The 16,264-nt window shown below is 39.0% G+C and overlaps 1 protein-coding gene across 2 annotated transcripts; it reads left to right on the top strand.

Moving 5' to 3' along the window:
* The first annotated feature begins 3,881 nt into the window (after positions 1-3,881).
* On the top strand, positions 3,882-15,586 carry LOC108443356. Of its 2 annotated transcripts, XR_005131710.1 has the most exons (10): positions 3,882-4,227; positions 4,436-4,771; positions 7,310-7,396; positions 7,483-7,539; positions 7,627-7,871; positions 12,269-12,295; positions 12,572-12,628; positions 12,720-12,766; positions 12,865-12,936; positions 15,156-15,586. XR_005131710.1 is itself a non-coding variant. In XM_017723959.2 (9 exons), exons 1-5 carry the CDS (start codon positions 4,167-4,169, stop codon positions 7,815-7,817), a joined length of 732 nt encoding a protein of 243 aa, XP_017579448.2. In that variant the 5' UTR covers positions 3,883-4,166; the 3' UTR covers positions 7,818-7,871; positions 12,269-12,295; positions 12,572-12,628; positions 12,720-12,766; positions 12,865-12,932. The 2 variants fall into 2 exon arrangements, 1 of the variants encoding a protein (XP_017579448.2); XM_017723959.2 differs by lacking the exon at positions 15,156-15,586 and having other exon boundaries at positions 3,883-4,227; positions 12,865-12,932.
* The last annotated feature ends 678 nt before the right edge of the window (positions 15,587-16,264 follow it).

Raw genomic sequence — 16,264 nt, 5'->3', positions numbered from 1 at the left:
AACATGCAAACTCCACGCAGAGAGGACCCGGTCACCCGGCCGGGGAATCGAACCCAGGCCCTTCTCACTGTGAGGCGACAGCGCCACCCATCACGCCACCGTGAGATTATGCTTCTGATTTAACAAACTTATGAGATCTCCATAGCAATTGTAGAGGTAGTAGGAAGAAAACAGATATCACTAAGAGGAAACTCTGTGGTTTGCAGTGTTCAGAAAAGATCACATGGTTCCTGTGGGCTGCATGCAAGTCTGTGTTGCAAAGGTGAACTGAAAATAGGCTTTGTGTTTCATCGAGCCTGACTTTGACGTTTAGGTGAATATGTCGTTGTTTGACCGAGGCAGTTGAGACTCTTTTGAGCCAGTGCCAATCAAATTGTTGTAAGCTTTTAAATAAATAAATAAATAAATAAATAAATACCACATTTATTTGTTTTCTAGATTGTAGTGTTTATTAGTATGTACTATTTACACATCAGAAAGAACTGTACCCTGCACTATAGTATTACGTAGTGATGACTAAATACAGGAATGTATTCAGTAACATTTTACCCAACATCCAATGTTACATATTCAAAGTACAACTGAAAACATTTTGAAAAGACACATGAGAAAGAACTTTTAACGGTTCTTCACTGTTACTGGTGGGCTACTGTTTTTTTTGTTTGTTTTTGCTCTTATCACCCGCTTTAGTTCACTGCAACTCCAACAATCCCCATGAGTAGGACCACCGTGTGTCTCATGAACTCAGCAAAAGTGAGACTCTCCAAGGGGCCCTCTGAGAGGACTGTTCACTTTGGCCGTTCCTCAAAAGAGCTTAAAGATTAATAATTGATCATCTATTGATTTATCAGTCTACTCAGGCTTTAGCAGAGCTCAGTAATGCTGAGATTAATAACTGATCTCATTGATTTATCAGTCTACTCAGGCTTTAGCAGAGCTCAGTATCACTGAGATTAATAACTGATCACATTGATTTATCAGTCTACTCAGGCTTTAGCAGAGCTCAGTGTTACTGAGATTAATAACTGATCACATTGATTTATCAGTCTACTCAGGCTTTAGCAGAGCTCAGTAACACTGAGATTAATAACCGATCACATTGATTTATCAGTCTACTCAGGCTTTAGCAGAGCTCAGTAACGCTGAGATTAATAACCGATCACATTGATTTATCAGTCTACTCAGGCTTTAGCAGAGCTCAGTAACACTGAGATTAATAACTGATCACATTGATTTATTAATCTCAGGCTTTAGCAGAGCTCAGTAACGCTGAGATTAATAACCGATCACATTGATTTATCAGTCTACTCAGGCTTTAGCAGAGCTCAGTAACGCTGAGATTAATAACCGATCACATTGATTTATCAGTCTACTCAGGCTTTAGCAGAGCTCAGTAACACTGAGATTAATAACCGATCACATTGATTTATCAGTCTACTCAGGCTTTAGCAGAGCTCAGTAACGCTGAGATTAATAACCGATCACATTGATTTATCAGTCTACTCAGGCTTTAGCAGAGTGCAGTAACGCTGAGATTAATAACCGATCACATTGATTTATCAGTCTACTCAGGCTTTAGCAGAGCTCAGTAACACTGAGATTAATAACCGATCACATTGATTTATCAGTCTACTCAGGCTTTAGCAGAGCTCAGTAGCGCTGAGATTAATAACCGATCACATTGATTTATCAGTCTACTCAGGCTTTAGCAGAGCTCAGTAACGCTGAGATTAATAACCGATCACATTGATTTATCAGTCTACTCAGGCTTTAGCAGAGCTCAGTAACGCTGAGATTAATAACTGATCACATTGATTTATCAGTCTACTCAGGCTTTAGCAGAGCTCAGTAACACTGAGATTAATAACTGATCACATTGATTTATCAGTCTACTCAGGCTTTAGCAGAGCTCAGTAACACTGAGATTAATAACCGATCACATTGATTTATCAGTCTACTCAGGCTTTAGCAGAGCTCAGTAACACTGAGATTAATAACTGATCACATTGATTTATCAGTCTACTCAGGCTTTAGCAGAGCTCAGTATCACTGAGATTAATAACTGATCACATTGATTTATCAGTCTACTCAGGCTTTAGCAGAGCTCAGTAACGCTGAGATTAATAACTGATCACATTGATTTATCAGTCTACTCAGGCTTTAGCAGAGCTCAGTATCACTGAGATTAATAACTGATCACATTGATTTATCAGTCTACTCAGGCTTTAGCAGAGCTCAGTAACACTGAGATTAATAACTGATCACATTGATTTATCAGTCTACTCAGGCTGTAGCAGAGCTCAGTAACGCTGAGATTAATAACTGATCACATTGATTTATCAGTCTACTCAGGCTTTAGCAGAGCTCAGTAACACTGAGATTAATAACTGATCACATTGATTTATCAGTCTACTCAGGCTTTAGTAGAGCTCAGTAACACTGAGATTAATAACCGATCACATTGATTTATCAGTCTACTCAGGCTTTAGCAGAGCTCAGTAACACTGAGATTAATAACTGATCACATTGATTTATCAGTCTACTCAGGCTTTAGCAGAGCTCAGTAACACTGAGATTAATAACTGATCACATTGATTTATCAGTCTACTCAGGCTTTAGTAGAGCTCAGTAACACTGAGATTAATAACCGATCACATTGATTTATCAGTCTACTCAGGCTTTAGCAGAGCTCAGTAACACTGAGATTAATAACTGATCACATTGATTTATCAGTCTACTCAGGCTTTAGTAGAGCTCAGTAACACTGAGATTAATAACCGATCACATTGATTTATCAGTCTACTCAGGCTTTAGCAGAGCTCAGTAACACTGAGATTAATAACTGATCACATTGATTTATCAGTCTACTCAGGCTTTAGCAGAGCTCAGTAACGCTGAGATTAATAACCGATCACATTGATTTATCAGTCTACTCAGGCTTTAGCAGAGCTCAGTAACACTGAGATTAATAACTGATCACATTGATTTATCAGTCTACTCAGGCTGTAGCAGAGCTCAGTAACGCTGAGATTAATAACCGATCACATTGATTTATCAGTCTACTCAGGCTTTAGCAGAGCTCGCAGAATTGGTCAGATCATCAGTGTTTGTAATGGGCTGGAGGTTAGGGAACCAGCCATGTGGCCAGACGTTTGTAGGTTCTTTCCCCTGAGCTGACAGTACATGACTGAAGTGCCCTTGAGCAAGGCACTGAACCCTCAACTGCTCCCCTGGGTGCTGTGGATAGGGCTTCCCTCTGCTCTGGGCAAGTGTGCTCACTGCCTCGTAGTGTGTGTGTGTGTGTGTGTGTGTGTGTGTGTGTGTGTGGGTGTGTGTGTGTCAAATTACTAGTGAGCATGTGATGTTTCACTGCCCGGATGGGTCAAATGCGGAAGTGAAGTTTGCCCATTGTGGGACTAATAAGGGTCACTTAATTAAAATTAATTCAATTATTTCAGAGTGCGTCATACCCCGATTTTAAAATAGTGAATAATCGAGCATTGATTGAGGTTCTTTAAAGACGGTATGCATTCTTTTTATTTTCTTTGTGAATATTCTAACAGTAATTCTTACAAATGTGAAAAGAAATATTCTGAATACTGCCTTTACAAATTGTAGCTTCATTTCTGAATTCTGAATATGTATTCCCAATACTTACATTCTGATGGGCAAAAAAGGCATAAATTACATTCATTATTATAATAATCCAAATAAGAAAGTGAGTTTTTATTAAAAATGTTCTTTTTATTTATAAGCTGTTCTGGTGATTCTGGTAATACACGCGATGGGGCCTTTTGCACCTAGCTTTCAGCTTCTGACAGGATGTGGTGAAAAGGTTTGGAGAACACAAATACAGCCTCAGTGCAAGCAAAATATAACTTCATGCAGCCTGTCATCCGAAGCTAACCTACTAAATGTGTCTACTGCGTCTGTTTTTATTTTCAGCAGTGGGCGATGCGGACGATGCTGAATTAACAGCACAGCATTGTCAGTAGCAGGTGATTCAGTCAAATTACTCTGGTGAAAGTGAATGTTATGCTAATGCAATAGGTGTCCACACATGGGCTGTGGAAGTAGGTGTCTGCAGGAAATGACTAAGGACATCCACCTACAACGTGTCTATATCTGTGCTGCCTTCAAATGTTGGTGTGAGTTAATGGTATGACATGCATGAGAAGTGCTTTTTTCGGCTTTTGACATTTTTTGGTGTGCTTGCATCATCAAATGGTAAGTTCTGAGCACTCTTCTTTAACAAATTATGTTCATGCCTTCATGACTCCTACTGTAAATTGGTTTTGATGAGTTTTCCATCACATGTGGGTGTAAAGAGACATCATGTAATTGGTTGCGGTACTAAGAGGGAAGGTTTGAGTGACTGCCTTCAGTATAAATCCCGAGCCGTACCAACATCCTGATGGTTCTTGTCTTTGTTGAGGCCTGAAATGTGGAGAAACATGTAACAGCACCACCGTCAGCATTACTCTGGGCTCCAGCGTGTGGCTCCCATGCCTCCTTCAGAAGACGAACCAAACAGACGAAGCGATATGGAGCCAGAATTCCAGCCTCCTGAGCATCAGGCCTGAAGGAAACATCACCTTTGAGGATCCCAGAGGTGGCAGAGTGGTAGTGTTCCCCTACCTGTTTAACACAGGAAACTTCTCCATCCTCATTCACGAGCTGAAGGCCTCCGACGTGGGCATGTACTGCTGCCGGCTGAGCCAGGAGTGCCACAAAGTGGAGCTTTTGCACAGTAGAGATGCACAGGGGCACGGTAAGGCCACCGGTGGGCAGCATAGCTGTCGTTACTAGCGTAACTAGTCGTTACTAATTCGCTCTTTGTTTAAGAGAATTAGTGAACATTATAGACGATTACAATTATGTGATAAACATCAAGGACGCCACATAACTGAAGAGTAGGTTTTGAAAAGTAGTGTCCTTTCATCATGAATAATTAAGAGTATGATGCGTTGCAAATTATTAGAAAATGACAAATTTGTCTAAATTTTAATTCATGGATCATTTGAGGATCAAGTCAGAGTTCAAAACACATCTGAAACTAAGGTGGACTTTACACTAACATCTTCCTGCTCCGAGTGACTCAATACCTTTTATTAGGTTTGTTTTATTAAATCAAATGACTGACCTTTCCATTTTGGCATTACCAAAACAATCATAACTCTACGGAAGCTTTACCAAATGTTTCAGTAGTGAAAACTTTAGCTGAGTTTGAGCAGAACTTAAAAACAGTAGCCAGTCCGTGACTCGAAAATATAGCTTTGAACAGCTGTACACACAAAAATCATAATATTTTACATGATTAATTACAGAAAGTATGTGTTTTGATAATGATGCTTAGGCTATGTTTACACAGCGAGTAAAAGTGGCCCAAATCTGATTTTCTCACCAAATCCGATTTTTTTGTTTGCTTGTTCACACTGTCTTTTAAATGTGGTCTGGATGCCACGTCAGTCTGAACAGATCAGCTCCCAAACCGGCCCGCATGAGCAAAAGAACAGAGCTTCACCTGGCTCATCCAGAGGTACACAATCATGACGACTAGAGAAAAACTAGTCGCTCCCGGTTTCGTCTTCGCCAGCGCGTTATTTGGTTCGTGTCCTCGGATCGTTTAAACTCGGATTGTTTAAACTCGGCCGGCTCGTTTGAAACCTCTTCAAACTCGGAGAGGCTGTAATGAGTCTCCTCTAATTTTTTGGCTACAGAAACATCAGCCTGAATATTTATGAGTCTCATAAAAACTCGCATGAATTCCGATCTGGCTGTTCAGACTGAGTCGCATTACTGCATCGGATACGGATCGGATTTCAGTACCACATATGAAAGCGCAGATTCAGTGTGTTTACCTGTTCACACTGACGCACAGACACATGAGGAAAAAGATTGGATTTGCCTAACACATTGAATTTAAGACTTTTGGACAAATTTACTCAAGTAAAAAAGTACAGTGGGATATATTTGCTCACCATGTGGCCAGGAGGGACAGGGATGCAGTCTCACTTCCTGCTCTAAAATGCAGGGGTATGTCTAAGATTAGGCTCTGGCTATGGACTAAAACTGTTAGTGACATGAAAATGTGAGGCAGCATTTTTGAGTAAAGGTTTTTTTTATTTAATTAAAAATTAAACTCTGAATCTAAATCTTTCAACTTCACTAAAAAGGAGATCAAAAGGTCTTAAAAACATTGAAAAAAATCTGTGATTCTTTCATTATGTTTATTATATTCATTTTAAATACTTTCATTAGAAAAAAAAAACATGTTCTCTGTTTGTCTTTATGTGGCGGGGTGGACATGTAGTGCTTACTGGAGGAAGGAGACCAGGCTTTGAAGTTCCTCTAAAGCTCCTCCCAAGGTTTAAATGATATCGCTCATTCTTCATCATGTCACTTATTACGACGCTATATTATTTTTATGGCTTTGGGGAAAAAAAATACATTTGCCCCAAAAGCAGTATTTTAATTTTCATTCTATATATTGTTTTGATATGGAACATTCTACCAAATTATATATATATATATATATATATATATATATATATATATATAAATTGTCAGAAGCTAAATCATAATTTAGAGGATACTTTCTATTGGGAGGTCTCTGTCTCAACCCCTAACCCCGAAATTTACACTTTGGAAAATAAAACTTTTATTTTATTGCCAATTTTTCATATTTTTCTTGAAATTCAAGTTGAAAGGTTTAGATTTAAACTGCTAGTCTGCTAGTTTGCGTTTTTCTGCTGAAAATTAGCTTCACTGAAGCATCTGCTAAGGTGTTGGTGGCGTTGTGATTGTTTTGGTGGTGCCACAATGGAGTGTTCAGTTATTTATTACAATAAAATAGCATAATTAAGGCGTATGGTCACTCAACACAAGCGCATTTAGTGTAAAGTCCAAGTCAGTTAAAAGTGTTCTGGACTCTTACTTTGAACCGATGCAGTAGAATAATCCATGTTCATTTGAGCAAGACAAGGGCTTGATATTATTTCCTTTTATTTAGTAATATTTCAGGTGCACATGTGAAAAAACCTGCATTTAATAAAAATATGTAGAAAAAAACGTTTCCCTTTACACACATGGTGTGAAATTGTTTTGAATTAATATATTTAAGCTTAAAAAACACTCATTAATTCATTTCTTTCTCTAACGCAATGTAGCAGATCACCCCTTGAACCTGGAATCTATGGCCACTACGTTTATCAGCCTCACTGGTGCGAACGGTGCTTGGCTTTGTGGGCTGTCACTGTATAATAAGGAGCGCCATCGGCATTTGCTGTTTTTGTTTTTGTTGCTACAGATTGGAGTTTACTGTGGTATATTGTTGCTGGAATAGGAGTCATCATTCTGCTCGTGATCACATGTAGCATCATCTATGAATTCAGAGGTGAGCATTGTTTGACTTCATTCCTTTCGATTGGTCATTTTCTTAAACGACGGGCCAAGAAAATAGAACTGTTTTCAATTTTGCAGGAGTGTGTCTAAAAAGATCAACAGATTCTTATTACGTCAACTCGACAGAAGTCCAGGGTGAGTCCCGTTTGTTGTCCAGCTGCCTTTACACACCAGTGTTTATTTGCCAATTTGACCTTGTTATGGATTTTCTCATGTAACCAGGAGCCAAGAACAAAGAGAGGAAAGAGCCTAACGCAGAGAGAGAGGAGAATGATAGTCACTATGAAGACATGGATGGAGAGGCGCATGGGAGGATTACGAAAACATGCAAGGAGAAGAGCGTGACGGCCAAAATGAAGACACGGACGGAGACGAGGACAATTACGTCAACGCTGAAAGGGGACCGTGTGTAGGCCAGTACAGTGATTCTGAGAGGACAGAACCGGACAGGCACCATAGGCAGACAGGTATGCAATGCAATAGAAGGAGTTGAAATACCCCAAATACGTGTCACCAATTATTAATCAGGACATTTCAAATATCCCAGCAAAAAAAATATTCGATAATTATGAATAAAAAAAATGAAAACATAAAAACATTAATATTGGATTCTTGCATGCAGGTAGATAAGAGGTTGGGCTTTATCTTTGTGATTAAGGCAAATGTTTGTTGTATTTTATGTCCTATTTTTGAAATATTTTCCTATTGTTTATAAAAATAGATTTATTTAATGTGAGATGCGGTGTCAGCTGCTTTTACCTGTCTGTTTTCTGAGGTTCCACAGTCCACCTTTATTCAGTAATGCATGATATCTTTCTTTTTTATTCCAAACTATGTGCACTTTATTTGAACATGCAATGGGCAATCATATGGAGTTTGCTCCCCTTTGCGGCTGTAATAACCACCACTTTTCTGGGAAGGGTTTTGCAGGGTGTCTCTGGGAATCTCATCTCATTTTTGAGGGCAGGCACTGTTGTTGGTTGAGAAGGCCTGGCTTGCAGTCGATGTCCCTGTTCAGGTCAGGACTGATGTTCCGGCTGAGGTCAGGACTCTGCAGACCACTGCAGTTCCTCCACACTAGATGTGTCATAATTAATCACCCGAGATGACTCATTTCCACTGCTTCAGAGTCTAGTGGTGGTATGCTTTACATCACCTCAACCGACATTACACATAGTGATCTTAGATTTGTGTACTGCTGCTCAGCCATGAAAACCCACTTCATGACGCTTCCAACACACAGTTCTTGTGCTGATGTTGCCCCCAGAGGTAGTTTGGAGCTCTGTAGTGAGCGTGGCGGCAGAGATTTTTAGTGCTTAGATTTAAGTGCTTCAGCACTCAGTGGCCCTGCTCTGTGAGTTTGCATGTGCTACTGCTGCGTTGTTATCGTTGTTACTCCTACACACTTCCATTTCACAAAAACAGCACTTACAGTTGACTGGAGTAGATCTAGCAGGGCAGAAACTTTACAAACTGGCTTGTGGCAAAGGTGACCAAACCTACAGCAGTGGCATGTTTAAAGTCACTGAGCTCTTCAGCACGACCTGTTCTAATGTCTGTGTTTGTCTATGGACATTGTATGGCTATTTGGGGTGTCCTCATACTTTTGGTGTACCTAAAGCACGGGATGTTGATTGTTGTAGGTTGTTTGATGCTCATAACAATGCAGCTCTATTGATGCCATGATTAACAAAATGTCACATGATGCCTTTTTACACCCCTGATTGCAACATTCTGTTTGCATGCAAAAGTTTGAGCCCCTTGTCAAATGACATATTTTGTCGATTTCCTAAGTAAAAGCAAATGAACACGTCCTCTGCGGAAAACACACATCTGCACATTTTAGCACACGGTTACTGTTGGTAGGGACCATTTGCACTAAGTACAGTAGAGTGATGTTGTACACTTACAGTATACTTGTACATACTTATATGCTCTTTAATACAATTTCTTGATGTTGATTTGGCGGTATTAGCCTATATGACAGCAACACAATTTGTCTGCTTTTCTTCTAAGCTGTGTTAGAGATCATTCTTACCAATCACTCTCTTTATCTTGAAGATACGGTCCGTGTTAGATTTTTTTATTAGATATTGCTTATATCTGCCCTTCAATCTGTATGTGTATTTTCTGTGATTGCAATGACGAAGTCAGGGTGTGGTCAATGCTATTTTGACTTTAATATTAACATATTTCCTGAAATATGAAATACTACCTGAATGTATCCACTCTTCACAACCACGACATTGACCCCAACTATAACAACGTAAATTAAAAACTGGACGGCTGAGAGACGTACGAAGAAAACAACACCAGCAAGCTAAAAAAAACCTCAAACCATCAATCATCCTTAACTGAAGCTTATGGCCACAGTGAAGGTTTTTTTATATATCGTTGCTCTCGGAATAAAACCTCGTATCCCCATTTTTGTCGATTTTCCGTTTTTGACAGAATTTGGAAATGGATGTTGGCCTTTACACTGTGTGGAAATTTCATGAAGGATGGACAAAAATAAATAACCAAAACTGGCTTTGAAATAAATCTGGTTCCATTGACTTATATTGAAAGTAATGCTTGTTTTTTCCTTCTCCTGTAAAGTTACCATTTTGGAGATACGAGGTTTTGTTCCGACAGCAGCGATATGTATCTTACCTCTGAAGTATATGCCGAGTCTATAGTTCACTACTCATGATGACAAAGTCAGGCTGACATTTTCATTTGTATTTTTCTTAAAATATGGACATCCAGCACTCTGCCTAAGTATCACGTCCCTTTAACAGATCCATCAGGCACATCTGTGTTTGTATTTGTATATCTGGAGGTTACAATTCATGGTGTCTTGATGTAAAAAAAACTCTGAAAGCTTGACAGACGATATAGCAGATAGCAAAACCAGTGTCAAGATTACAATCAAAATTAGGCCATTGTTTCCTGTCGTTGAGTTATGTTATAAATGCTCGTGGGGGCCCATAAAACCCATTGGATGATTCGGGCTGACACTACATAATCATTTAGAAACATGAGACCATAAATATAATTTCAAACAAAGTTTAAGTCAAGAGATGTTAAAAAGAACTGCCAAACTACAAAGCCAAAGCAATAACTATTGAAAGTAATATGCAAATTATGTGTTTGCCCAGATGGGGAATCAAACCAAAACGCCTAAAGGGCAGTGGTGTTAGTCCATACACTACACCAATCATCCTTATTCTCTTGTTCTAGATAATGTTTAATCTTCAACAATTATTACTGTTAGATTAATATGTTTAATTAGTTATTTGTTTCATTCTTATGTGGAGCGAATGGAAATTGCACTCACTTACTGTATGTTCTGGTTAATATTAAATAACCTCACCCTCCAATTCACCCTTGAACACAGCTGTTTCAGTAGATGCCTACTTTGTACTCATGGAAAGCATGAAAATTACAGTAAATATAGGTGTTTTGTTGTGTTATAGTCACATGATTTACCAGGTGGGGTTATGGCTAATAGGCAGGCTGTGTGGTCAATGCTATTTTGACTTTTATTTTAATTTTAAGTGCTGCTTTTAATTAACATATTACTACACACACACACACACTTTGCTGTTGTCCATTTTCATCAGCTTTCAGTATTTTATGTTAGATGTTTTGCAATATTAAATTCAGCAAATAAAAAGAATAGAAATGATCTGCACTACAACTTGCAGAAAAAAGCCACTTTTAGGTTCCTTCACTGTGGACCCTTACAGAAAAAAGCCCAATGCACATGTGAATGAACACAGGGTTTTTATACGTTTCAAATCATATCAATCAAAATCATATCACCAGAGAAGTAGAAGAACACAAATCCCTTAGCCAAGTAAAAGTACAAGGACTCTGGTAACATTCTGGTAAAAGTAGAAGTGTGATTTACATTTTATTACTTAAGAAGAAGTATAAAAGTACATGTTCCTAGATGTTCTTATAGGACAAATGTAAAGGATCTATTTAAAAAAGTGTTTTTGATTAAATTTTTATTCAAATTGTTATTTATTATGTGTTAATTAAATGTGTGCTATGGGAGGCAAATCCAGCCAAAAAGGAATGAAAATGAAAACAATAAAATGTAAAAGCAAACCTCTTTTTGCCATTTCTTTTTCCCAACATCTGCGCAAATATCCTGCCAAAATTGAAAATGAAATGAAATGCCTTCATCTGCAAATTCATTTTTCACATGAGCACGAGCCGTTTGTGACAAATATAAAAAAAAGTGAAAACGCCTATTTGTCATTTCATTTTAGTCGTTATTGTGGTTTTTCATGGACAAATCTAAAATGAAAAAGCATTCTTTTTGGCTGGATTTGCCTCCCATAGTATGCAGCCATGGCATTGAATGTAAATAATGGTTTATATTAGACCTGCATGCATCATCTTCAAAATCATGCAAATGGTTGATTTTAATATCAGTGCTTTGTTTTTTTTTCTGGTATATGCCAGGAATACCAAACAGATTCAAATGTGCAAATATATCTAAAGCAATCGATCGTACTTTATTTCCCACCCTGGTTGTTACATGTGGAAAAAAATGTGTCATCATGTGTCGTTTCATGTAACCTCACATGTTCATGCACCATTCCCACGTGTCTGCTTGCACACTTCACATGTGAAATCTTTGTGACCTTTTAGGGGCTGGAACTTATTTTCACTTAGAAATTCAACAAAACATGTAATTTGACTGAGGGCACTTTTGCATACGACTTGTCTGAAGGGCTTTAAAGCAGGACAGATTATTCTCTCATTGCTTTCACAAAGAACGTAAATCTGAACTGATAACTGAACATGAAATCCACCTGAGCAGAGCAGCTCAGATCACGCCTCACTTCTCATGTCTTTTTCCTTGCAGGTCATCGTATTAGTACAACTGTCTATGGTATGACTTGCTCCATTCTTTTTATCATCCAAGTTTGATAAATAAAACTACTTATAAGGACAGTCAAAAAGTTGACAGTGTTAGAAGATGCAGTTAGTTCAACATACAAGTGCATTTGACCTTATAGTAAATATCAGGTGATATTGTTTTTGGATATCTGTGATACTTTTACACAAAGTACGATACATAAAATAAACTGTTTTCATGTTTTATTTATCTATTGTTCCCATTCGGTAATCAAATTTTATTTAAGCTATGTTCCTGTTCTGTTTCAAGATAATGACGAGCATGATCCCCACCCTGTTCGAATAAGGCCGCAACCTCAAAGCAGTGGTAATTCATCATTTTTGGCATGATTATTCTCCTCATTACATTCACGTAAATACAGTGAACAAGGCGACTGAAATTCCACTGTCTTCCTCAGCTTTCAGAGAATGCCTAATCAGTCAAGCTTGAGTCCATCATACTATGGTACGTCTATGTTTTTTTCTTTAGCACCCATTAAAGTGGCTGGTAACAATGTTTTTTTTATTAAACTGGTTTAAATCTTCTGCTCTGTATTCTTCTAGCCAACCAGTCAGAAATCGACAAGGTTAGCAGTGCTGGCAAGAGGAAAAAGCATCGCAAGAAAAAAAAACAATGTAAGTAATTTTTTTCTTTATTCGGGTTATTTAATAGATTGAGAAGCAACAGTCAAGGCAACATATAAGCTGCCTACAGGTACCGGAATACAGTTCATAGTGCCAAAAAGGGGCGGCGCGGTGGGTAGTGCTGTCGCTTCACAGCAAGGAAGGCCTGGGTTCGATTCCCCGGCCGGGTGATTGGGGTCCTCTCTGTGTGGGTTTCCTCTGGGTTCTCCGGTTTTCTCCCCCAGTCCAAAGACATGCAGTCAGGCCAATTGGATGTGCTGCATTGCCCCTGGGTGTGAGTGTCTGTCTGTCTGCCCTGCGATGGACATTCATTTACATTCACCGCACCTGGCAGATGCACTTTTCCAGAATGACTTCCAGTAGAATTTTGTTGCCCAAGGGCACTTATAGCTACGTCAGAGACAAAAGTCAAAGTCAAAAGTCAAAAACGACCCGTCATTCATTTAATTTCCAGCCAGTAAGTACTGGTTACTCCTTTTCAGGAGATATTTTGTGGAGATTAGATGTAGACTGCATAAGGAAGGTCATAAGGGAGGGCATCGTCAAGGAGAATAAGTGAAGAAACAGGACTTAAAACTGGAAACCAAAAATAATTATTATACATGTAGAGAAGCTGGGTCTCCTAACAACCATGGAAGACCTGGTAGACCACCAAAACTGTTCCCATCAGACAGACAGCACAAAGCTTTTATCTTTGAGAGAGAGGAGAAAACCAGGCTGCAATTCTTGCTTCTGTCTTAATTCTTGTTTCTGTTCGTTAGTCCACTGTGAGAAGACAACTCAACACAATGGCCCAGTCCCATTTCTTATTTTTACCTTTACCCTCATTTTCGAGTGTCGTCTTGCCCCTTGAAACTGACTTACAAGGCAAAGAACATTGCTTCATTATCAGGCTACTAGCAGCGCTCTGTAGGTGACCCTGCCAGTCTGCAGTGATTGCAGAGGAGGGTAAAGTTCAGTGACCTCACAGCTGGTCTTTAGTTGAATTTAGTCAATCACATGCCTTCAAAGACAAGGGTGCGACAGTTATTTATTTACATTTAGGGCATTTGGCTGACGCTCTTATCCAGAGCGACTTACAATTTGATAATTTTACACAGGGAGGCCAAGGCGGTGTTAGGAGTCTTGCCCAAGGATTCTTATTGGTACAGTGTAGGGTGCTTGTCCAGGTGGGGATTGAATCCCAGTCTCCAGCGTAGAAGGTAGAGGTGTTACCACTACACTAACCAACCACATTTATTTTCGCCCTCCCTTAATTCATCAGTGATATGAAACTGCTTTTCTTCAGCTTCTTGTCTGAATTTTCCCGTTCCACCTTAAATGATGAAGTTCTGTGATTTTTTAAAAGAAAAAATACTCACTTTTGCATTTTTTCTCCTAAAACTCGTTTAGAGTGTGGCTCTGAAAAGCCTCCGTTTGGAGGGCCGTGTAGCCCTAACACTTTGCCCTACCCCTCTAGCTCAACAACATTCAGGACACCCTACCCTAGGCATGAACACGCAAAACAGAGGGGCTAAGGACTAAGTGGTAGGGGCGAGGGGTGAAATGGGATCGGTCCTATCAGTCTGAAAGGATGTGTAGCTGTCAAGAAGCCCCTACTGAGAAGACAAAAGAAAAAAATCAAAAGAGGAAGCAGCTGGTGCCCCCTGAAGAACGGAGTTGTGGAAGAACTTTGGAGTTGTGGAAGAATGTCACTGCAGATTTCTTTGAAAAACTTAAAGCAAGGCTCCTGAAAAAGAATGGAAGCTATAATAAACTCAGGGTTTAAAAGTGAATTTTAAAAACGGCTAGAAAATGAATAAACTGTACTTAATGGTCAGTTTGACTGGAAAAAAAAATACATGATGGATGGTCTCTGACTTCACGTTACACTGTAAAAAAATGGCTCGTCAGATCTGCCTAAAAATATTCATGTGGTAAATAACTAGTCATAGTAATTAGTAAATCAACTTGTTCCATTGAACCTAAATAAATGCTTTGAATGAACGATTTTTTGAGCTGTATAATTAAAATATCACTCATTTGAAAATTATTTTACCATTATCTCTATATATTACATTGTATATACTCTAAAGACTGTCATAAATTCCATGTGCTCTTATTTTCTGTTGTGGAAAAGCCTTTTACATGATTATGGACCCTATCATTAGGGACACTCATACTGCATATTAACATTACTGTGTTTATCTGTTCTCATCTCTCTCCAGCAGCTCCTGCAGAGTATCAGTTCAGAAATCCAATATACGGAGACAGCAGTATGGTGCCCAGAACATAGACACTCTCGTTGGAATGTATTGAAGATATGGCTGTAGTTTAAGTATTATATGATGACAATTATTATTCCAGTGCATTTGCAAGGGCAAAGAAAATAACTGCCAGCATCTGAGTGCTCTCTACCCTGAACGAAAAGACCGGCTTGTCCCTGGTCAACACCACCGATCTTCCAAGCATCATTATGACTGAAGACCGCAGCCCTGCACAGCTCTAGCTGCCTGGATCTCACTCTGCATCCATCGGCTGTCACCATCTGTGCGGGCTAGCATGAGCATCTGTCATTGATTGTGCATTCTCCTCTAGATCTGATGCTGTATCGTGAAATATTAGAATCCAGGTTCATAATAAAATGGTATTTCACAAAAAAGCGTTTGTTTTCAATGTCTGTGTTTTTGTTGTTGTTTTTCTTTGCAGTGATGTGTCAGGTAAGCTCAAGTGAGTAAAACATAAATGAATCACAACATGAAGTGGCTGTCAACAACTTTATAGTAATTAAAAAATATCAAAAGTGACTGTTTTGGTGCTGAAATTTTTAGCGAATTTTGAGCAGAACTCAAAACACTAGGCGGTACATTAGCAAACACAGCTTTGAACAGTTCCGCGCATAAAAAAAACACAATATTTTTAATTAATACAAAGATTGTGTAGAAAATGTGTGTTTTGCAGTGGTGGACAGTAATTAAGTAAATGTAATTCTGTAACGGGGAGCTAGGTAGCGGACGCATGTGCGGAGGTAAGCGACTTTTATTGAGGGCAAATCCAGGGTCGTGGTCAAAACAGTCCAAGGTCATAGAGCCAATACGGAGAGATCGTTGGGTAGACATGACAAAAGCCAGAATACAATCAACTACACAGAGAAAACATCAAACAGAGACCGATACATCAAACAGAGACCGATACAATCAAACAGGCAAGACAAAGACCAGCAAAGACAAAGTGCAAAGTGCTTAAGTAACAAACAAAGGGAAAACGAGGGACAGGTGAAAACAATCAGGGGCGGAGTCACGAAACGACTAGAAAAACCAAAAACAAATACACATGGACA

Source organism: Pygocentrus nattereri, chromosome 17, assembly GCF_015220715.1.
Source record: "Pygocentrus nattereri isolate fPygNat1 chromosome 17, fPygNat1.pri, whole genome shotgun sequence".
Lineage (NCBI taxonomy): Eukaryota > Metazoa > Chordata > Actinopteri > Characiformes > Serrasalmidae > Pygocentrus > Pygocentrus nattereri.
The sequence above is the reverse complement of the archived record's forward strand: the minus strand, read 5'-3'. Positions and strand labels throughout refer to the sequence as shown.